At 57.5% G+C, this 21,740-nt stretch overlaps 8 protein-coding genes across 8 annotated transcripts; 5 read left to right on the top strand and 3 right to left on the bottom strand.

The window, feature by feature from the left end:
- Positions 1-131: 131 nt before the first annotated feature.
- EHS24_003763 (uncharacterized protein) lies at positions 132-1,968 on the top strand (the record flags this gene model as incomplete). The annotated part of the gene is made up of 4 exons (XM_028619411.1): positions 132-216; positions 255-889; positions 932-1,403; positions 1,454-1,968. 4 exons carry the CDS (start codon positions 132-134, stop codon positions 1,966-1,968), a joined length of 1,707 nt encoding a protein of 568 aa, XP_028472280.1.
- A 708-nt stretch (positions 1,969-2,676) lies between these two features.
- Positions 2,677-3,375, top strand: EHS24_003762 (uncharacterized protein; the record flags this gene model as incomplete). Its single annotated transcript, XM_028619410.1, has 6 exons — positions 2,677-2,693; positions 2,744-2,872; positions 2,940-2,994; positions 3,036-3,071; positions 3,172-3,321; positions 3,370-3,375. 6 exons carry the CDS (start codon positions 2,677-2,679, stop codon positions 3,373-3,375), a joined length of 393 nt encoding a protein of 130 aa, XP_028472279.1.
- Positions 3,376-4,241: 866 nt separating this feature from the next.
- On the top strand, positions 4,242-6,664 carry EHS24_003761 (uncharacterized protein; the record flags this gene model as incomplete). The annotated part of the gene is made up of 3 exons (XM_028619409.1): positions 4,242-4,562; positions 4,607-6,618; positions 6,658-6,664. 3 exons carry the CDS (start codon positions 4,242-4,244, stop codon positions 6,662-6,664), a joined length of 2,340 nt encoding a protein of 779 aa, XP_028472278.1.
- A 393-nt stretch (positions 6,665-7,057) lies between these two features.
- On the top strand, positions 7,058-9,014 carry EHS24_003760 (uncharacterized protein; the record flags this gene model as incomplete). The annotated part of the gene is made up of 7 exons (XM_028619408.1): positions 7,058-7,488; positions 7,527-7,640; positions 7,679-7,763; positions 7,805-7,998; positions 8,036-8,492; positions 8,535-8,744; positions 8,799-9,014. 7 exons carry the CDS (start codon positions 7,058-7,060, stop codon positions 9,012-9,014), a joined length of 1,707 nt encoding a protein of 568 aa, XP_028472277.1.
- A 2,270-nt stretch (positions 9,015-11,284) lies between these two features.
- On the top strand, positions 11,285-12,871 carry EHS24_003759 (uncharacterized protein; the record flags this gene model as incomplete). The annotated part of the gene is made up of 4 exons (XM_028619407.1): positions 11,285-11,564; positions 11,622-11,744; positions 11,814-12,168; positions 12,223-12,871. The coding sequence occupies 4 exons, from the start codon at positions 11,285-11,287 to the stop codon at positions 12,869-12,871; spliced, it is 1,407 nt and encodes a 468-aa protein (XP_028472276.1).
- A 1,809-nt stretch (positions 12,872-14,680) lies between these two features.
- EHS24_003758 (uncharacterized protein) lies at positions 14,681-16,558 on the bottom strand (the record flags this gene model as incomplete). The annotated part of the gene is made up of 7 exons (XM_028619406.1): positions 14,681-14,688; positions 14,728-14,961; positions 15,006-15,197; positions 15,239-15,381; positions 15,421-15,644; positions 15,685-16,400; positions 16,537-16,558. The coding sequence occupies 7 exons, from the start codon at positions 16,556-16,558 to the stop codon at positions 14,681-14,683; spliced, it is 1,539 nt and encodes a 512-aa protein (XP_028472275.1).
- Positions 16,559-17,164: 606 nt separating this feature from the next.
- EHS24_003757 (uncharacterized protein) lies at positions 17,165-18,451 on the bottom strand (the record flags this gene model as incomplete). The annotated part of the gene is made up of 1 exon (XM_028619405.1): positions 17,165-18,451. One exon carries the CDS (start codon positions 18,449-18,451, stop codon positions 17,165-17,167), a length of 1,287 nt encoding a protein of 428 aa, XP_028472274.1.
- A 288-nt stretch (positions 18,452-18,739) lies between these two features.
- EHS24_003756 (uncharacterized protein) lies at positions 18,740-20,573 on the bottom strand (the record flags this gene model as incomplete). Its single annotated transcript, XM_028619404.1, has 5 exons — positions 18,740-19,001; positions 19,046-19,451; positions 19,506-19,951; positions 20,004-20,260; positions 20,316-20,573. 5 exons carry the CDS (start codon positions 20,571-20,573, stop codon positions 18,740-18,742), a joined length of 1,629 nt encoding a protein of 542 aa, XP_028472273.1.
- Positions 20,574-21,740: the final 1,167 nt, after the last annotated feature.

Here is a 21,740-nt window from a genome sequence, read left to right as displayed (position 1 = left end):
CTTTACACCCCACGCTCCTTTTCTTTTCAATCGCCGCAATGGTCTACTGGGCTACAGCTGCGACGTGCTTGGCGATGCTTCTTGCCCCGGTGGCAGAGGCGGGCCGCTTTCGCGTCCAAGCACAAGCCCTGATGTCAGCGAGGATGGATCCCATTGTCAATGCTGGAACGGTCGGCGGCCACGTCCACAACATCTTTGGAGCTTCCAACTTCCGCAGTGGGTACCGCCCAGCATGCCCAAGGCTCACTCCACAGATGTCCTCAACACGCCCGAGGAGCAGCAGCGTGCCCACTGCACCTCAATCAACGTCGCTGCCGACAAGTCCAATTACTGGATTCCTCAGCTGTACTTTATCAACGCGAACGGGACGTACACCCTGTTGAAACACAATACCATCATCTATTACGAAGTTGGGAACGGCGGCACCGACGAAAAGGTCGTGCCGTTCCCCCCAGGCTTCAGGATGATTAGCGGTTCGGCCCAGCGACGTGCTCCTGGTGCAATTGAAAATGTCGGCCTTGCCATCCAGTTTTACCACTTTGGCCCAGCGACCAACAAGAACTACTTCCCAAACGGCACGCATCAGTCGACCATGCCGGACAACAACATGATTGTCACCGCCATCAACTTTCCTAGGTGCGGCTGGGCAAACCAGTCGCTCGACTCGGACGACCACTTTAGCCACATGACGTGGCCAATTCATGGCGTGAAAGGCGAGTGGGTTACCAACGGCCGGTGTCCCGAGTCGCACCCGATCATGTACCCTCAAGTCTTCATCGAGACCTTCTGGCCCCTGCTTCCATACATGAAGGATGAGTGGAACACTACTGGACCCAACGTTATCCTCGCAAACGGCGACGTGACAGGAATTACGTACCATGCTGATTTCGTAAGTCGTTGTTGTTGTCGTGTTGTCGACTGACATCCATAGGTCAACGGTTGGGACCCTGCGGTCATGACCGAGGCCATCAGTACATGTGCGACCACCGACGTAGATTCGTGTGCCGCCATCAACAAGTACAAGAATCAGCCTGGGTCCTTCCATTCGTGTCGTCCCGAAGGCCAAATCCCTGCAGAGGACGTCGGCCTGTATCAAACCCTAGACAAGCTGCCTGGTTGCAACCCCCGGTGGGACTGGGATGGGCCTATGAACCATACCAAATGCTCCGCGACAAACACACCCGGATTTGTATCACCTGCGCGCGCAATGGATGACTACTATGGCAATCACTCCTACCCCCTGGCTATTCCTGGCTTGACTGCTCCCATGGACACCTTCCCGTCCAAGAATCCGGATAACAGTTTTCACATTCATTTTGGCAATTGGACCACAACGGAGGGTGACCCCTTCCAGCAAGGACCGGTCATGTCCGGAACGCAAGAAGAGGTCGACGCCGCAGCAAGTGAGTGATAGTGATAGCGGTACCGTGGGTGAGGCACTGATCAGTCGTAGACGGTGGTTCGTCAATGGCCGTTATCGAAGGCCAGCAGGATCCATCGGCTTGGTCCGAGCGCAGCCCCACGGCCACTATCGATGCAGTGTATGCCACCGGAGCGTCAACTATGGTCCCAACACAAACGTATCAGTGTCCTATGACCCCGGCGTGGGAGGGGTTTTACTGTGGCCCTGCTACGACGACTGCAGCGGGCGTCACCACAACTGGCACAGTGGCTGCCCCTGTCACCACTCCCGTGGCCAAGGCCACGGAGCCGGCTTCACCATCGAGCCAGGACATGACCGTCCCGGTGTCCAACATTGGCAACGTCGCCATCGCCTCCCCGACTGACCTTTTTTTCACGCCCTCGTCCCTAACGACCCCGGCTGTTGCGGTGACACCGACGGCTGACCAAGGGGCAGCCTCTGAAGGAACCGTCGCTCCCAGTCCGGACCCAACGCCGATTGCGGGGTCCACTCCTGCCGCGTATGATAGCAAGTGTAAGCGCAACCGCCGCAGGCACCGTATCTAAGCACTGCGTAAGTCACCACAATCGTAGCGTCCATATACCTACTGCAACATGCAGCCCATGACCATACGGACGGCAATGTGGGGGTGTCGGATCGGATTGTGCAGGGTTGCGCCACATAGTGATGACATGTGCACCTCGGTCTTCACCTGGTTCCTCACCAGGTGAAAGCAAAGGTGAGGGGGCGGGATGCTTGATAATCTCTGCAGAGCGAGGAACAGTGGCATGATTGTTGCGATACAGCAGGCGGTTCCTGGCCAGATATGTCACTGATATGACCAGGATTCGGACTTTTCTGTTCTTTCGCCACATCTCACCATCGGGCCCCGCAATGGCGTAACACGAAAGTATCGTTCAATACGAATAAGGAATACGCATGATGCAAGCTGTTTTGAGCTGAATGCTCTTAAGAGCATGAAGTACTCGGCAGCTCTTTCTGATATCAAGTAACCCCACAATGACCGTCACCCAGGCCACAAACAGGTCGTCCGGCAGCCTGCCGTTCCGTATTCCAGCGAGCCCACACGGGCACCCTTCGTATGGCACAGTCTGATCTTCCACCCTGCCTTATCATGGACGGCCTGACCTCATTTCTGGGTACTGGGTACCCCTACTCAATTTTATCAACCCATTCGGTACTTTTGGAGTGCCACACCGATCGCACTCTTGACCGGCGTCCGGGAATCACCCACCTCGACTCAGTGCTCAACAATGGAAGCGACACCTACGTGAGTTTACCGCAGCATGGAACCGCTTCTGATACCACAGTGGATCTCAGGGTACAGCGGTACGACAAGCTGTCGCCAGGCTTTCCGAAGGCCATTGATGCCCTTGAAGACCTCTATCGCTCCTCAGTCGTCTACACCGACGGCAACAACCCCGGTGCTCCGAGGCCCATCATCAGGGGGTGAACGCCGTCCTCGGTGTGCACAGCCCGTGACCGGGTGGAAGAGCCTGTTTGCCAACCGTCGCAGCACTGTGGATATCAATGGATTCAGCCAGACTGACGCTCCCGCAATGCTTGCGCATGTTAGTCACTGACAACCTTGACGCGAGACTCGCCCATATAGCTCATTGACATCTACGAAAAGTCACTGGACGCGCAGGTGCGTTTGCAGCGGACAGGAGGCACTTTGTCAGTTTGGGATAACCGTATCTGTGCGTAGCAGCGACCAAGTGTTCGCTCCGGTAAAACAAATTCCCCAGCCATCCACACCGCCCCTGTATGGCTACGCAGAAGGGACGGCCGCCGACGAGCCACGCCATGGCGCCCGTGTCACATCTCTGGCCGAGGTTCCATTCAACTCGGATAACGGCGTCAGCCGTAGGGCAACCCTCGGCTTGAAGCAAGACGATGTGCGTGAGCTACGCACGAGGGCCGACCTTCCAGGTCAGTACACACAGACGTAGTTGTACGAGGAGTTGAGTAACGTATGAGGTAGGTATGAAGAGCATTTGAACCAGCCTGACCCTCTGTTGCCAAGACTTTTCACGACAGGTGTGCAACATCTTGTTCAGCTCTCTGCCAAATTGGCGAGGTGTCGTGCTTCAAGGTACCGACGGAAGGGCACGCACCCGAGAACACCCAACTGAGTCCTGAGATCGCCGCGTACCCCCGTGAAGGCTGCAGCAGTCGACAATTACATACCTTGGCCGTCGGTCGGAGCTACGGTGCTCCTTCATGCCAAATCATATTGCTGGTGTGGTGTCGCCCGACCTCGGAAAACCACTCGAGCCCACCTTTCGTCCTGAAGGTTTGTTACACGGCCCTGCCTTCGCAGCCCTCGGCATTCAACATGCGCCGATGGATGTGAGCTGCCTGATCACGCAATTCATCCCCCCGGCCAGCTCGAGCCGCAGAGTCGGTCGCTTGTGCGTCTGAATATAGCCCAGGTACGGCCAGAAAAAAAAGGAAAAACATAGGAAAAAGCCGATCCGATAAGCCCTGATCGCCCTGAAAACCACTGCGAGTCCATTGGAACGCGTGGGTGTCGGCGTTTACTTTGCGCTTCTTCACCCACCAACGGCCGAGGACAGTGCAGAGGTGGCAACAGCACAGGGCGCCCGCAGTGCTAATTTGCAACTAGACTGCCACTCGGCACTGCGTACTGCAAAAACCAGCAGCCCTGGGTGAGCATTGTCGCGATTGCGCACGTTATCACCACGAGCACAACATCTCTCGCTGACACATGACAGATAGGGATACCGACGTATATCACGGGGGGACCTCACCAAAGGAAGTTTTCAACAAACTCTCCTCCACACACACAAACACGATGCGTGGCGACCCCGACATCACCACCGAGGAGGTGGTTCTGCAGGAGCCGACAGCCGTCCTCGAGAAGCAGGACACTGAGAAGCTGAGGGGCGTTGGTTCCGATGACTCAAGCGACAATGTTGCCGGCCTCGATCAAGGCGATTTCCTCAAAGGACACGACGAGCAGCTGGACGAAGATCATGTCATCGTGACAGGTGCCGATGCCGCAAACTACCTGCTGTCAATTCGCGACGACGGCGACCCGGCTCTTACTGTGCGCAGCATGGTCCTCGCAACGGTGGTTGCAGCTTTCCAGGCGGCCATGAACCAGATCTACAGCGTGAGTGTGGTGGAACATAGTTCCTGTCTGTGCTAATGGAAAAGTTCAAACCCACCTCAGTGACCATCAGCGGATCCTTTATCGTCCTCATCATCTGGTTCCTCGGACGTGGCTGGGCCCTTCTCCTTCCGCGAGGTGACCGACTGGAGGCCAAGTGGCGTGCAAACGGTGGCAGTGGTCGCCGCCCGTGGTGGATCTCGCTGGCCGTACTCTTCAACCCGCGCGAGTTTGGACTCAAGGAGCACGCAGTTGCTGCTATCACTGCTTCGTCGGCTTCACACGGAGTTTCGGGCATTCAAGTCTTCACAGTCCAGAACCTCTACTACAACGACCAGGTCAGTGCCACGACAGTCATCCTCTCCACTCTGTCGATTGGACTGTATGGCTATGGTCTCACTGGCTTGCTCCGCCCCATCACTGTCTGGGCCCCAGAGTCGGTGTACTGGACCAACATTCCCGTCGTGAAGATCCTGCAGTCGCTTCACTGGGACGACGTCAAGAACTCCAAGCCGTTGCGTGTCTTCTGGTACTGCTTTGCCGGCATGGGAGTCTACGAATGGTTCCCCGCCTACATCTTCCCATGGCTCAACTCAGTGTCCATTCCCTGCTTGGCTTCCATGCACGCCACTGGAAACAAGGCCCACATTCTCAGGAACGTATTCGGCGGCAGTCTCAGCAACGAAGGTCTGGGTATCCTCAACTTTTCATTTGACTGGCAATACATTACTTCGTCCTCCACCAGTATGCCACTCAAGCTTCAGGCCAACTTCGCGGTCGGTCTCGTCATCTGCTGGATTGCCATGCTGGCCGTCTACTACGGTAACGCGTGGGGAGCACTCTCCCAGCCATTCATGTCGACCTCGCTCAAGACAGCCGCCGGAGGCTCGTACTCGTCCACGTCCGTGTTCGTGAACGGCATCCTGGACGAGGAAAAGCTGGCTTCGTATGGCCTCCCGCATCTCACCGGAACTTACACCTGGGCCATGCTGGTCGGCAATGCTGCGATTGGTGCTGTCATTGCCCACTGCATCTTATTCTGGGGCAAGGACATTCTCCTGACAATCAAGCGACTCCGCAAGGGCGAGTTTGAGGACCGTCACCACGCTGTGATGGCCACAAACTACAAGGAAGCCAGCTGGATGTGGTACGCCGGCATGCTCGTCATCTCCTTCGTTCTCGGCCTCGTTGTGGTGATCACGCAGAACCTTACCTTCCCGGTGTACGGTTACATCATCGCATTGGTGGTCGGATCAATTGTGGCCCCGTTCAGCACCATTCTCTATGCCAGGTTTGGCAATGGTATCGCCACGAACGCCCTCATGAAGATGATCGCCGGTGCCATTCACCCTGGACGACCCCTCGCAAACCTCTACTTTACCGGCTGGTCGCATTCGGCAGTCATGCAGAGCATCTACCTCTCTGGTGACCTTAAAATGGGAGAATACCTGAAGATCCCGCCTCGCACAATGCTCCTCACCCAGGTGTGGGGCACCGTCTTCGGCGCGTTTATCAACTATGCTGTCATGATCAGCATCGTCAACAACCACCGCGACATCCTCGTCGACTCAAACGGCTCCTCAACCTGGAGTGGACAGTCGTACCAGTCCCTCAACACGCAAGCAACCGCATGGGCTTTGGCCAAGTACCTGTATGTGGCCGGCAAGCCATATGTCGCTGTCCCTATCGGACTCGCCATTGGATTCGGCCTGGTGGTCATCCACCGCGTCGTCGTGCGCTTTGTCCCCCGCATCGGCCGCTTGAACCTGTCCGACATCAACCTGCCTACTCTGCTCATGTACTCCGGCTGGCTGGGTTACAACCAGACTCAGTCATGCGTTGTTATCAGCCAGCTCCTGGCCGGATTCTTCGTCCAGTATTACCTCCGCAACTACCGCCCTCGCATCTTCAAGGACTACCAGTACCTTGTGACCGCGGCATTCGATGGTGCCTCGCTGTTTGTGCTGTTCATTCTGTCATTTGCGGTCCTCGGTGCCGGTGGGTTGGAGAAGCCGTTCCCCTTCTGGTGGGGAAACCCCAACACCGACCTGAGTGGTGTGTACGTCGACCACTGCCCAGGAGGATCATAAACGTATAGATCATAGAGTGTAGAGTTCCAAGTGCTTTTTAATGCGATTTCCATGACCCGTCATTAGCTTGCCAGTGCACAGGTACTCGGGATGGTATTCAAGACGCCGAAAGCCGTATCGGCCGAGTCGGCTAACTAGACATCGGCCGTATCCGAAAGCTTGGCCGGTATTCTCAGTAGAAAGCATGTCGATGTCCTCAACCTCAAACAGCTCGCTCGCCCGACCACAACGAACCACCTTGAGATAGGAGTGAGAGCAGTGTCAATCCCGCCCTCAAACCTCAGACCGAGATTCAGACCGGTTACCAAATCCAGCGGCGTAGGAGCTAACCTGCCCTGCCTGGTGACGCAGCCACTGGAGACCATTGGGCTCGGTGTACATCAAAGAGGTCACTTGCACTTGACACCGATGATGAACGGCAGCCATGATGTCGAGAAACCTGTTGATAAAGTCCTCAGCAAGGAGGTGGATTCAACATTGGCGCATGCGACAGTGTCAATGGAGGCCGCACGGCCACCACCCTCCGTTGCAGAGGACGACATGGACCCGTCCTTACCGCCCCCGGTACCCCTCAGGCCCATTACCACGACCCATTCGACGCGTTCGCAGCGCGCAGCCGCCCACACGATTGACAACTTTGAAATGGCGCCGGAGAACCCTCGGAACTGGAGCAAGCAGAAGAAATGGCGCCTCACACTGGTCATTGCCATAACGGCGTTTGTGACTACCTCGGCCAGTAGCATGGTTGTGCCAGGAATCGACGATGCAATGAAGGAGTACGGCGAGTCAAACCACAAAGTCGGCGTGTTAATATCCACAACGTTTGTACTGGGTATGGGGTAAGTCAGAGGAGGGGGGACACACACTCACACTCCAGCGCTGGTCCTTTCCTTTTTGCACCAATCTCTGAGCTATATGGACGACAGGTGGCATACCACACGTCACAGGCGTGCTATGTCCCCCTCAGCATTGGCGCTGCTCTTGCACCCAAGTGAGCACACCACATCTGTGCCAAGCTTACCCGTGCAGTATGGCAACCCTACTGGTGCTTCGGTTCCTTTGTGGAATCTGCGGATCAGTTGGTACGACACTGGGTATCGCCACAGTTGCAGACGTGAGCTTTTAACGACAGACAGAGGTGCTGATTAACAACAGGTGTTCTCACCAGCCGAACGAGGACTGCCTGTGAGCACGTACACCCTGGGGCCAATGCTTTCACCAGTCATTGCCACAATGGTTGGCTACTGGGTTCTGTACGGTGGCTGGCGATGGTTGCTTTGGACACCAGTCATTCTCGCTGCGTTCAACTGGTTCTTGCTTCTCATCGCCACCGAGGAGACTTATGCTCCGTGAGTTGTTGTTCACAGACCTGCACTCACACTTCAGGATCATCATCAAACGCCTGCAGTATGAGGTCACACACCCACAGGAAGAGCCCCCTGGATGGAGAGACAAGCTTTCGCCCCGTCGCCTGATACACAATCTGGCGTGGATGTCGGCTATGGTGTCCCGCGACCAAGCACGGCAGACGTTTGGACGCGCGTTCTCCCGGCCACCCAGGCTACTATTCACCAACCCTGTCTGCGCTCTGTTTGCGCTGTATTACGGCTACTTGTACGCGTGCATTTACATCTTCTTGGTCACCATTCCGCTCCTATACACGCACCAGACCCAGTACCCAAACCTGTTTTCGTATGAGTGGCCTCAATACACCGCTGGCCTTGCATACGTCGGTCTGGGGATAGGATATCTGATCGCATCGGTGACGGGGTCTACCCAGCAGGACAAGATCTACCGTCGGCTGTCGGCGCGTAATAAGGATAACGGACAACCAGAGTATCGGGTGAGTTTTGAAAGCCACGATCGCATCACTGACGATACCTAGTTACTTCTCACCCAAGTTGGCGTGATCATTCTTCCTATAGGGTGCTTCGTCTTTGGGTGGACGGCGCATTTCCAAGCGCATTGGATCGCCCCTCAGGTCGGGGAATGCCTCGTCGCGTGGGGCCTAATGGTCGCGTTCAACTCGTTGCAGACATTCCTTATTGACGCATTTTATCCATATTCTGCAGCGGCGACGGCTGCGGCCATTGGAGTGAGTCTCCCGCCAGGTCCCGCAGTATCCACGACGCTGACTGCTTACGCGCAGCTCCGATCCGCCATGGCATGCGTCCTTCCAGTTTTCACGCCAGAAATGTTCGGCCGGCTCGGTTGGGGTTGGGGTGGGACAGTCCTGGCGTTTGTGGCACTTTCGGCTCTCCCAGCACCACTCATCGTAGGCCTGTGTCAATTTGCCAATGTGCTAATTTCCCAGATGTTCAAGTACGGGCGCCGACTGCGTGAACGGTTCCAGTTTGAAGGGTAGCAGCTGGCATCCGATCATCCGAGACGGTGCCGCGTGGCCTATGCATATGGATCCCAAACCGGTCACCTCAGTCACCCGCATTTGCAGACGGGCGAGTTGACCGCTTCGTGGCGTCGAGTCGCAAACTCCGGGCCCAGCCCGCCAGCGTGTCGGTCTTGCAGGTCGATGTGCTTTGCGCTCGACACAGGCTCTATAGACATGTGGTCAGTGCTGGTGGGAGGTTTCTGGGACTTCCATAAGGCTGTGGCTAGCAGTTGTTGGAGCAAAGTTGTAACGATGAAACCAAATATTTTTACGACGTATCGTCCAGCATGAGTGCCTGCCCCACTGGAGACATGCACGTGATGCTGCCGGCCATCGTTATCTAGCCGGTGTTTATGTGCCGGGACAGGCGCTTACGCCACACCATCGCTCTCCTGCAGGTCATCTGAACGACTGGCAATAGCGTCAAGGCGTTGGTTGGTGTCATCAATATCCGGACTTTTTGCGGCTCCGAGACTTGGCGGGCACAGGGCGTCGCGTTATCTCTGGTGCCTCCCTCTCAGCGATGTGTATGGTCGTCGCTCCTGGAGCAGGGATGAATGAACGCTCACACCCGCGCTCCCAACAGGCAGGCTCTTGGCAGAGCATGTGGACCCTTGCGACTGTTAATTCTTGTCTCTTGGTAGTTCGACTGGTCGGGGCCTCGCGGAGCCACCCCGTCTTCTCACTGGTCTCGCAGCTGGTGTAACCACTGCTATTGTGCCTGCTATTGTGTACCGGATGTCGCTCGCGGGGCTCGTTTCTCCACCGCGCCACACTTGGAGCAGCAGTCTCGAACGGCGTTGTCCTCCCGGCCGAGCTCTCCCGGCTGCAGCGACCAGCCATCATCGATGGCGGACCCCACCTGGACCAAAGCTACCTCTATCAACTGTTAGCCCGTCTGCAACTGCTGAGCAAGTCTATCTATGAATGCATGGGGATTGGCGGCCCGTTGTACACGGACAGGGAGATTTATGAGGCGGGGGGGGGGGGCAGGAGAGAGAGAGAGAGAACAGCCACAATAGCGAATGTCGGTAGCGTAAATGGGCCATTTATCCCTAGACTTCTAGATTCTTGGGAGCCAAGGTTGCTGTCCGAGAACTGAGGACCCCACACTTCACAGGTCAAGGCAATTGAGGTCAAAGAGCAACATGGTCTCGTCTCGACGAAAGAAGCGAGGAAGGCACTGTGGGGAAACCACCGGAGCTTGGTCTTGTAGCCATGCCCACCCCTTGGCGCAGAACCTCGTTGCTTTACATCCCCGTGTCGCCCCGCACAGAACGGCAGCGGAAGGGTCTTGAGAGTGCTTCCGACGCTGCAGATTGCCTGTCGCATGGTATGCAGAATGGCGTGCCAGACCAACGCGTGTTATCAGTTGGCCAGTTGGGATGGTTGGCGCGGCCGGAGCCTGCCGCCTGCCACGTTTGCCCACCCAGGCTGGCTGAATGCCAGGATCCTCCAGCGGACAACGGTCTTGGCCGGCCATTTCTACATCCAAGATCCGAGATTCCCAGATAATGGCCACACGGTGGACGCGAATCCGTGGCGTCGAAGCCTACGACGATCGTTCCAGGAATCTGAACAACGTCGAGCGTGTGCAGCTCGTTCATGGAGGCTGCCATGCTCGTCAACGAGACCTCTACCGAGCTCTGCGCAGATTTTTTTTTGCTGACTATGGGTGCGAGGCGCTTGCCGAAAAAAACTGGCAACGTCGACTCACTCATTTTTTTTTCCAACTCTCGCACGACTCGCCTGTCGCCTGGGCCGTCAATTTTTCGTTGTCTCATCCGTGGCATGCAGTGCTGGCCCACCCGGCCGTCGTACGTACGGCCGCCCCAGACGGCTCAGTCTGCTGGGCCGGAAGTATGGCCCTGGGGGGGTATAACCTGCATATCCTGCAGTCGCCCTGGATAACCCCCCATCGGCCCAACGGCGCCTACACGGCACAAGTCCCGGGTAAAACCTGGATGACAAGGAAAATTGCGTCCACCCTGTCTTGGCCCTTTTGTCTTGCTCACTCTCTCTGTGGGGCCATCGCATGCTGCGTCACTGACGAGCATGCGTTGGCCTGCCGCCGAGGGCCCAGCTGCGGTGGTAAGGCTCACTTGTACGGGGCAGTTGGGCTGGCCGCTCTAGGCGACGGGTCTGATCAAACTGTTCAAAAGGAGACACCGACTCGAAACGTTGCTGGTCATTCACCCACCCATCACCACCACATCTACACGCGCGCGTCCACCGCCCCACACATCATGTTTGACAAGAAGAAGAGCACAAAGGAGCTCTCCGACAATAGCTCGGATGACTACGAGGCCAACATTCAGCCTGCCACCGGGATCGTCGAGGATGCCGTCTTCGGCGAGCTCAACGAGGACGGTCCCAACTACCGCGGCCTCGGCAAGTGGGGTTCGCTCATCATCATGACCAAGGCCAACCTCGGTCTCGGTGTGCTTGCGCTTCCCTCCGTCTTTGGCGTCCTCGGCATCGTCCCCGGTGTCATCTGCATCGTCGTCGTCCAGTCCATTATTGCCTGTAAGTGTTCTCGGCCAGGAACGAGCTCGTAAGACGTGAAGCTGACTCCGCACCAAGACTGCTCGGTTGTCATTGGTACTTTCAAGCTTAGGCACCCCACCGTCTACGGTCTTGCCGATGCCGGTGGAATCTTTGGCGGTCGCATCGGAAAGGAGTTCTTCTACGTCGTGTACACCATCTGTGAGTCTTGTTATGAGCGTCGCCCCCTTTCGGCCGAAAACTCTTTTGCACTGGCTGACAACACAAAAGTCATGGTCTTCATTATCGGTTCTGCTCTTGTGGGCCTGTCTACCGCCCTCAACGCGGTCTCTGCCCACGGTGCATGCACTGCCATCTTCATCTTCGTCGCTGCCGTCGCTGGCTTCCTCGTTGGCTCCATCCGCACTCTTGGGAAGGTCTCGTGGATCGGCTGGGTCGGTGTCGTCTCCATCATGTCGGCCATCCTCATCCTCACCGTTGCCGTCGGTGTCCAGGAACGCCCTCCCCTCGCTGCCCAGACCGGCCCTTGGGACAAGGACCTTCAGATCTTTGGCACCCCTACGTTTGCTGGCGCCATGTCGGCCATCAACGGTATCGTCTTCTCGTACGGTGGTACCCCCATGTAGTGAGTAATCACACAACAGTGGGATTCTGAACAACCGCTGACCCCCATGTCCAGCTTTGGCATTGTCGCCGAGATGAAGAACCCCCGCCTCTTCGGCCGCATGATGGCGGTCTCCATCTTCTTCCTCACCGTCGTCTACCTCATCATCGGCTGCGTGGTCTACTACTACTGCGGTCAGTACGTTGCCTCGCCCGCCCTTGGCAGTGCCGGTACTCTTCTCAAGAAGGTCTGCTACGGCATCGCCATCCCCGGCCTCCTCGCCTCTCTCACCATCTTCGTCCACCTCTGCGGCAAGAATGTCTTTGTCCGCATCCTCGCCGGCTCCAAGCACCTCACCGCCAACTCTGCTGTCCACTGGACGACCTGGCTCAGCTGCACCTTTGGCTCGGTCATGCTCGGTTACATTATCGCCTCGGCCATCCCCATCTTCGGCTCGCTCATCTCGTTCATTGGCGCGCTCATTTGCCCCCTCGTCTGCATTCTGCCTTACTGCGTCATGTGGTGGCACGACCACTGGCGCGGCAAGACCACCGAGGAGCGCAAGAGGGGCTGGACTACTCCCCTTGCCATCCTCAACCTTGTCATCTTCGTCGTCGGCTGGTTCCTTCTCATCGCGGGCACCTACGGTGCCGTGGTGGACCTGATCAACACCACGGTCGACAACGGACCTTGGACCTGTGCCGACAACTCGGGATCGGTCTAATTCGAAGGGAGGAGTAGAGGCTGAATAGAAAAGTAGAGAAGAGGTCCATTGGACGTGTATTGGAAGCCGAGGGTTCAGTTATTGCATATAGGTTTTCTTGTACACAGCATCATGCATACAACAACAGCATTTGGATATCACACAGTCGTTGCAGTGCCAAGGGGCGTCTTTCCATCTCCATCTCCATATCCTTCTTCCATATCCGCGTGGCGGTGGATCTTACTGCTGAGCTGCTGACAAACGCGAGATTACGGCGGTCGACAAACAGGTGTGCCCAGGGTCCACATGCATGCCTGATGCCTGGACAAGGGGAACCAGGAGAGAAGGGGAGCCAGGAGAGTGGCAGCCGGTTGGACCCTTGTACGAGTGGGATCTGGACTCGTTTGCCGCAACTGTACCGATGTAGCTTGACATGGAAATCCGACAAGGCATGACGCTGACACAAACAGCATGTACCTTGACATGCGGTACTGGATTTACCGCGGCCGTGGGGTGGTGGGCGTTGATGGAGAGCGAGATGTCTGAGACCACAAAGGCACTGGCATCTCCGCCTAATCGCCTTTTGCACCCTGTGACACCATCCCCCCTTTGTCCTGCCCTCGCATCGACGTATGTACACGAGACATCGTCCTGAGATGCTGCGGGGCTGCTATCCCCAACGGGTCCCGTCGATGGAGGTGGCGGTGGACGGTTCAGATCGCCGGACCGCCTTCTGCCCATTATTGGCGGGATGGGGCTTGCGGCCGAAGATGTGTCGCTTGTTGTGAGTCTACATCCTGAAGGGATGGAGTTTGAGCCCAAATACAGCCCATGTTACTGGTCCGTGAGTGCTCGTCAAACCCAGTCTCGCATCGCGGCTGCTGTCTGGGGCGGTCCCTGCTTCGAACATTCGAAAAAGACGCGGCCACTACAACTCAGCCTCTGGAGGTCTCGCATGGGTGCGAATCGAGTGGCGGAGGTGTGGAGATTTTGCCAAACGTTCGGACTGAGGTACTGAGAGAGGCAACTGAGCGGCCATGCGTGAGATCGTGCCCCTTAGGTATGTCCACCGAAGAGCACAACCGTGTATCCACTGGGGATCCATCCATTGCATTAGAGCTGGCCAGTGGCAACTAAAACAGGCCGCGTGGCGTGAGATCAGGCAGACGCACCATACAAAAGGGAAGTCAGACGGCCACGCGTTAGCGTGTGTCGCGCAGCTGTAGAGCTGCGCAGCTATGATCGACTGTTGTACAGCGTCCTACTCCCAATGTACGCCGATATCCTCAACACCGATGGCATTGTCCTGTGATGGACCGAGTCCCATTATGGGATGCTGTTCCTTGAAGCGGGCAATGCTGGACAATGATGGCAGCCGTCGCAGCCCAAAACCCACCTGGTTGCCGACTGATTACACGGTCCAACACCATGTCCTTTGTGGATTTTGATATTTGTGCAGTCATGTATGCAGTTCCTAAGGCCCAATACAGCCAGTATTGCGGTGTCTAAGACAACCGTTGCCAGAATGACATGCATTGGCCATGGATCCATGGAATCCAAGACGCAGGGGGGAGCGGACGCAGCGCAGGGAGGCTACGTTTGGCATTAGGTAAGCACAAAAGCGGCGTTTTCACTTCCGCCTCCCTCCCTTCAGGCTAACACACCTGTGACCACAACAGCAACTGCGATGCATGCATTTCAAGCGTAGAGGGATAGCCGCGCTACATATCTACCGTGCTATGCTGAAAGACAGGCATCCAAGACGGATCTGGCAGAACAGTTTTCGGATATACATCGGTTAATTTTATTTCCGGAGTGTGGCACTTGTTTTTACTCGTCTTCCATCGTCAGTTGGCTTCCTTTACTCATTAACTCACCCTTCATGTCGTACGAGTTGTCGATGGGGCCGAGCAAAAGTTTCTGCAACCACATCTCGGGACTGAGGTTGTGGCCTGTCTTCTGCATCATCTGCTGCTGTTCGTACTCGTATTCCATGGTCTGGTCGATGAGCGAACCAATGGTCGGGTCGTCGTCGAGAGACGAGAGGAACTGCTGCGCGCCGCGGTCATTGCCGACCTGGGCAAACTGGTAGCTGACGGCGTCGGGGCCGTCTGATTTGGGAGTCAGCATTTGCGGTAACGAGCCATGAACTCACAAGGAGTGCTCCTGAGCTGGTTGTTGGCGTTGGCGATAACCTGCGCGAGCTTGCCCCTGTCCTCGCCGGCGGGGGCGCCGTCGGTAATGGCGATGACGAGCAGAGGCTTACGGAGCTGGTTGGAGCGCGCGGGGCCAAGGAGGAGGGGCTGAAGGATCTTGGCGTCGAGCGAAGTACCGAGTGGGGTAAGACCTGTGGCGGGTTAGCTTCAGCCATCTTCCAACAAGACCCACCGCTGAACTGGACCTGCGAGACGAGCTGCTCAGCAGCCTGCTCGGTGGTAATGTTGTTGCCCTGGAGGTTGTTGTTGAGGAAGCGGACCTGGAGGCCGTCGTCGTCGAAGAGAGCACAGGCAGCGGCGACCTTGCCGAGGATCCTGGCCCCGTCAGTTTACCACTACCACAAATTCACTCACGACTTGAGGTCGTCGATACGCTCGCCGTTCTGCTCAAACGCCATCGATCCCGAATCGTCGATCAGGACGACAACGTCAAAGAGGGAGAGCTTGGCAAGGTCAGCGGCGAGCTCCATGGGGAGCTTCCACATGGCCGAGAGCTTCTGGAGGGCGCCGGTCTGGACAACGCGCTGGGCGACCTGCATGACGGCGTTGGGGTCGCGGTAGAACGCCTGGATCTTTTGCTACAAGAGTCAGTTTCACTCAGCCACAAACCACACTTACCTCCTGGATGCACTGGTTGAGGATACGCGAAATGGCATTGGCGTCGAGACCGCCGGCAGGGGGAGGTCCGCCAGGGGCAGCACCGGGGGCTCCGTACTGTCCAGGCTGCTGCGCGCCGTACTGGCCTTGAGGAGCACCGTACTGGCCAGGCTGCTGACCGGGCTGCTGGGCACCGTACTGGCCTTGCTGTCCGGGGGCACCGTACTGACCGGGCTGCTGGCCGTACTGGCCTTGCTGGCCCTGCTGCTGGCCGTACTGACCTGGCTGCTGACCGTACTGGCCCTGCTGCTGACCGTACTGGCCCTGCTGCTGGCCGTACTGACCCTGCTGCTGGCCATATTGACCTTGCTGGGCTCCATAGGCACCCGCCGCAGCTCCGGCCGCAGCACCGGCCGCAGCCGGGGCACCGGGCTGTCCGGGACGAGGAGGGACACCAGGGGCGCCGTACTGGCCCGCCTGCTGGGGCTGGCCGTACGCCTGACCGGGCTGGGTCTGTCCGTAGGCTCCAGCGGCAGGCTGACCATAACCTCCAGCAGCAGGCTGGCCGTAAGCGCCAGCGCCAGCGCCGGCGGCGCCGGGTTGAGTAGTCGAACCGTAGCCGTAAGCTTGCTGGGCAGCGGGGGCACCGTAGCCACCTGCAGCGGGGGCAGGAGCTCCGTAACCACCGGCGGCGGGAGCACCGCCAGGAGCGGCACCAGAGGCGGCGTTGGCAGCGGCTGTGGGAAGGTGTCAGTTGATGGTGAGATGAGGATCACTGGCCACTGGCTCAATCTGCGAGCACGTTTGCGCGTTGTGTTTGTTTGTTGTGATGGGCGAACGAGACTGCAGAGACCAAGGCCACTGTCAACGTACCGAGTTTGCTAGCGAAACCCATTGTGATGAAGACGGAGGGTGGTGGTGGATGTGGTGAGAGAGATGGAAGACAGACGGGGATGGATGCAAACAGCGACGAGGGGAGGGAGAGGGGGGGGGGGGGGGGGGGGCTGACGAGGCGGTGTAGATAGTGATGGGCCTGTGGGCCTCGCGATGACGTTGCACGCACGCACCCGTGATGCCAAGCCATGTGCCCGCGGGATCAATTCTCCCCAGAGTACCAGAGTCCTATAAGGGGCTGTAGAAGCACAGGACACGTATGCATACATTGAACAGCGCAGACGTGCAGAGAGTGCGCACAAGAGGAGCAAAGGAGAAACATGTGGGTGGTGCAGCCACGGTCCAGGCCTAGAAGAGTCGACGAGTCGACGAGGTCTCCAGATCAAGTGTCTTGGGTACACTGACGGAATGGGAATCCAACGCCAACGCATTCCAGAACAAAAACACACTATCCGGCCCGTCGCCCCCGTGGCGCCCCTGCCGAATGGTCATGGTGTCTTTCTAATCGCAGTGCCATTCCCCATGGGCCCTCAACTTGGCCGTGCTACTCATCGGTCAACATGACTCCATGATACATTGCAATGCCACACACTAGTGTCACAGGCGACTATCTTATCTCCAGCACACCATGCACAGCCGTCGGTGCAGTGCCATCCCTCGCAAACTGGGCCCACATTCTCCTCAGAGGCTGCCCCGCAACATCAATCTCCTCAAACGTCGCCTCGCCCTTGAGCGGCGCCTTGTCCCACGCTGCAGCGTCCCCGAGGAGGAGCGGCAGGTCGATACAGTGGACGGCTCCTAGTAGACTACCCCTGGGCTTCCAGTAAAGCCTGTACAGTGTAACCTCGTGGCCATTGCTGCGCAGGTCGTTGGCGAGTGCGACACTGGCCGCCTCCCACTCGTCAATGGTGCAGTACTTGTCGTGAGGAAGCTTGGCCTGGTCGAGTGGGACGCGTTGCTTGCCAGCCTCCATCATGGCGAACACGCGTTCGTCGTCGGCGGCCCATCCAATGACAATGTCGTGCTTCTGGCCCTGCAACGTCGTGACCTTGCTGCGACCGGGGACTTGCTCCAGCGTAGGGAGAAAGGGCACGGCGCCGGTCTGGTTCTTGATGAACGTTTGGGTTTGTGCAGCCAGGAACTCTGCCGTCGTGACTGTCTCGGGAGTGCGGCCTTGCGGGAGGGATGCGAGGAAGAGGTCGCGCGAGGCCTTGGCCTGTTTGACGTCCTGAGCAGAGTTTCCCGGAGACGACTGGATGATGCAACGGCGGATGAGGTGGGGCACGGCGTCGAGAAGGACTTGCTGCAGGTAGCCACCGGCAGACTGCCCAAACGTGCACACCCGCGTAGCGTCCCCGCCGATACTCACTGCATTGGCGTGGACCCACTCCAGAGCAGTGATGAGGTCCTGCACTCCGAGGGCGTGCTTGCTGGTGGTGGAACCGTACAGGAACCCAAAAGCCCCCAAACGGTAGGCAATGGGAATGACGATGACGCCTTCCCTGGCGAGGCGCTCGCCGTCGTACCACCCCACCTGCGAGCCCCCACTCACAAACCCGCCGCCGTGGACGTAGACCATGATGGGGAGCGGCAGAGTGATGCCCCCTGGCCTGAAGATTGACAGGCAGCCGGTTCCTTCCTCCAGTACTCCAGTGTCTGGTGGCAACGGGCCAGTGACCATCTCCAGTCGCGACGGTGTCTGCGGGCACATGGGGCCACGCGTTGTAGCGTCAATCTCGCCATCAAGGGACCGCTTGTCGGGATTGGACAGGGTGACGGGGGCGGGGGGTGCGAATCGTGTGGGATGGTACGCAAACGGGATGCCGCGAAAGGACTCGACATCGTTGGCCTCGAGGCCACGGTAAGTGCCCTGGGGGAGGTTGAGGGTGGCCATGAGGAGCGTATTGATGGCTGAGCGTATCTGGTTAATGTCAACATCTGGGCGACACCCTTCCGGCTATCTATAGAAACTGACATCATCACGTTGAAGAGTTCGCTGCCGACGGCGGTTCGGCTTTCTAATCTGACGGACGCCATCGGTGACGGGTGACTCACAACCGACGTCGGATGACACATGGATATCCCCCCGGGCGGCAACAACGGTACAGATGAGGTGTGCCCGGCATCTTTGTCTTTCGCAAGTGATTCAATGCATGCGTGCGTGGATGATATTATAATGTCTTTACTGTATTTTACCCGATGCAATAGCTCTGGCAACCTTACTCCTTGCACGCAGCTTGGGGCCGTACTTGATAATGGCAAAGGGGGTGATGGCCAACACCAGTCCAATGGCTCCAACCATGGTGCTCGCCTTGGCGTAGCCCATGCTGGTGTACATTTTGTGGGCACACAGCGGCAGCGTGGACGAGAAGATGTTGCGGGTGAACGACTGGGACGCCTGGGCGGACGAGCTGTACATCTCGTACGCATCGGCGAGGTAGTTGCTGCGGGTGGTCAGTGCCAGTCGGACGGATACTCTGATACTCACAAAACGCCACTGTACATGACAAAGATGCCCCAGTTGCTCAAGCTGAGGAAGATGGCAGGGACGATCCAATGGATCTCTGGTCGGCCTGTCCAGCCGTACACAAAGAGGGACAGAGGGAACAGTAAGCCGCCACTTGCGGCCCAGTAGAGCCGCACTTCAGGCGCGGCGCGTCCCGTTGGTGACTTTGCTCCTGCACGACGATAGATGCTCTCCATGTGAAAGTTGGACAGGAAGCCCAGAAGGGCACCGACGAGCATGGTAATCTCGGCGGTTCCCTGCAGACCAACGTTGTCGGTGTACTGGGCAAACACCAAGAGGGTGCTAGACGTTCCCAGGAAGATGGCACCCCAGGCAAAGCCGATCCACAGAGAGATGGCCGACACGATTGGTTCGGTGAAAAGGTATTCTGCGGAAGAGAGTAAGCCTCGTGGCTGGAAGCAAGAGCCTTTCTGCAACTCACGCAACGGGCGGATTGCTGAGCCCTTGACCATCTCCAGGAGTGTCTTCTTCTCCAACTGCGAGGCGCAGAGATGCTTGACTCCAGTCTTTTTGGTAAGACGCTTGGCTCTGCGTTGGAGGAGCACACTGCCGCGGGTCTCCTTCAGCAAGGCCAGGTTGAGGGCCAGGGAGAGACCAGAAAAGATGGCTTGCATGCCGTATACCCACTTCATGCCGAGGATTTGGCCCACCCAGGCGAAGATGACGGATCCGAGGGACTGACCAGCAAAGATGGCCAAAGAAAAGACGCTCATGCCCACACCCCGTGACTCGGCGCGGTAGATGTCGGCAATGGTGCCTCCCACCATGCTGTTGGCCACACTAGCCGCCATTCCTTGAAACCACCTCGTGGCTAGGATAGCTGAATAGTTGCGTGTAAGGGCTTGAGGGATGAACAAGATTGCAAAGCTGCGCGCCGCCGTCAGCAACCTTGCCAGTTTGGTTTCAGTGCAACACTCACAGCCCGCCAACGTAGATGTAGATCTGGTTACGCCCAAACAGCTCGCTCAATGGTGCAAGTATAAGCGGTGTCCATGCCACAGCCATGAGGTAGACCAGTAGCGAGAGCATGAACCCCACCTGGTCAGTGTGGAACCATGGGATGGCCCAGGTGGCAATCACGCCCACACTGGTAGCGTTGAAGCATGTGATGGCCGCGAAAAAGCATGTGCAAAAGACGGTGACGACCTTGCGAGACCTTGACCAGTTGAACGGGCACTGTTGAACGACGCGTCAGCATACTCTGGCAAGCAAAGACAGCTGTTGGACGCACCTCTGGATCATCAGGCAACCATTCGACCATGATGACCTCTTCAGGGCCATCGCCAAAGTCCACTGTCATGCGTTTCTCAAGGGTTCCGGCCTCGCCATCTGTTCCGATGTGGTATGGTGAACCTCCAGCCATGACTGATCGTTCCAGCGCGAGCACATCGCGTGTGCGGTCACCCTCCGACTCGTTCACGATGGTGCGGGCGTCCACGGTGGAGGGAGGAGTCGATGGGCCAGGTTGGCTCGCGATACGGTCCGCCATAAGGGAGAGTGAAATCTACAGCCCTTAGCTCAAATGGGACAGCAATGTGGAATGGTCGCCAAAGGTCGCCCGCCGTGTTGACTTGTGGTGTGTGCGTTGTATCTATGGCAGTTGCCGACCTTGCTGGACATCGAATGGGGGTGTATGAGACGAGTCGAGCCGCATGGTGCTGTTGCTTGCGTTGCTTTTGCAGTCGTGCAGTCGTGTGGGTAAAGCGGAATAATAACAAATGACCGATTTTGGTCAGTCTGTTAGTAAGCGACTGAAGCGACAAACGCACATGACCGATCCGTGTTGGTAGTCGGGCGGCGGACCGGGGCTGGTTTTATCTTCGTCCGCTCAGCCCGGCCGTGACCGATGGGGCCTGGACTACCATGTGGGCAGCAGTGGCGCAGTAGTGACCTACTCATTCGCCCTCGGTAGTGTTGTACGTTGTAAAGGCTGGGGGTGGGTGATTTGAATGTAGAGCGTTGAAGTCAAGCGCCGGAACGGTCTCCGGCCACATAAAAGCCGCAGACGGTGATCGCCGTATCGATCGTATGTACCTACAAAACAAGCCGGCGCCTTGGACGCCGAAACACCGGTCCATGTCCTACTTCCTGCTCTCCTGTGGATCTCGTGCGCTCTCTCGCTCTCTCGCTGACCAAGTCGTCGCAAACGGTTGACGGCTGGTGACGCTCCGCTTGCAGGGAATCCCGCCTTCAGTATCCAAGCCCGGTCAACAACTCTCGGGGTTGTCGCAGAGCGAACCACGACCCTCATTCTTCCTGTCCAACACAACCTCGCCGTACGGCTCCACGGTCTATGCTGCACGCCGTTAGCCATTCATTACGGACCCCTAACCGTTTCACGACGGCTTCGTAAACGTATCACGGCAGACACCCACTACAGCCTCGGTTTGGAACTGCTGTCAATGAGGGTTTGCCAAGGCAGTCTCATGGCCATACCACCCGGTCGTTGAAAGCGAGCACCGAGGATACGAGCATACTTGCGAATGTGTCACCATCCCTCGTGGTCATACTCTCTGGGATGGGTGATGAGTGGGGCCTGGGCAGCCAAGGGGGGTTGCTCTCACTGTTTGCTTCTGAGAAGGCGTTGGTTCTACTCATAAAGATGCTGATGCCCCTTTTGTGTGTCATGCCCATCACTGATGGGAATGGTCCGAGC

Source organism: Apiotrichum porosum, assembly GCF_003942205.1.
Source record: "Apiotrichum porosum strain DSM 27194 chromosome Unknown scaffold_18, whole genome shotgun sequence".
NCBI lineage: Eukaryota > Fungi > Basidiomycota > Tremellomycetes > Trichosporonales > Trichosporonaceae > Apiotrichum > Apiotrichum porosum.
The sequence above is the reverse complement of the archived record's forward strand: the minus strand, read 5'-3'. Positions and strand labels throughout refer to the sequence as shown.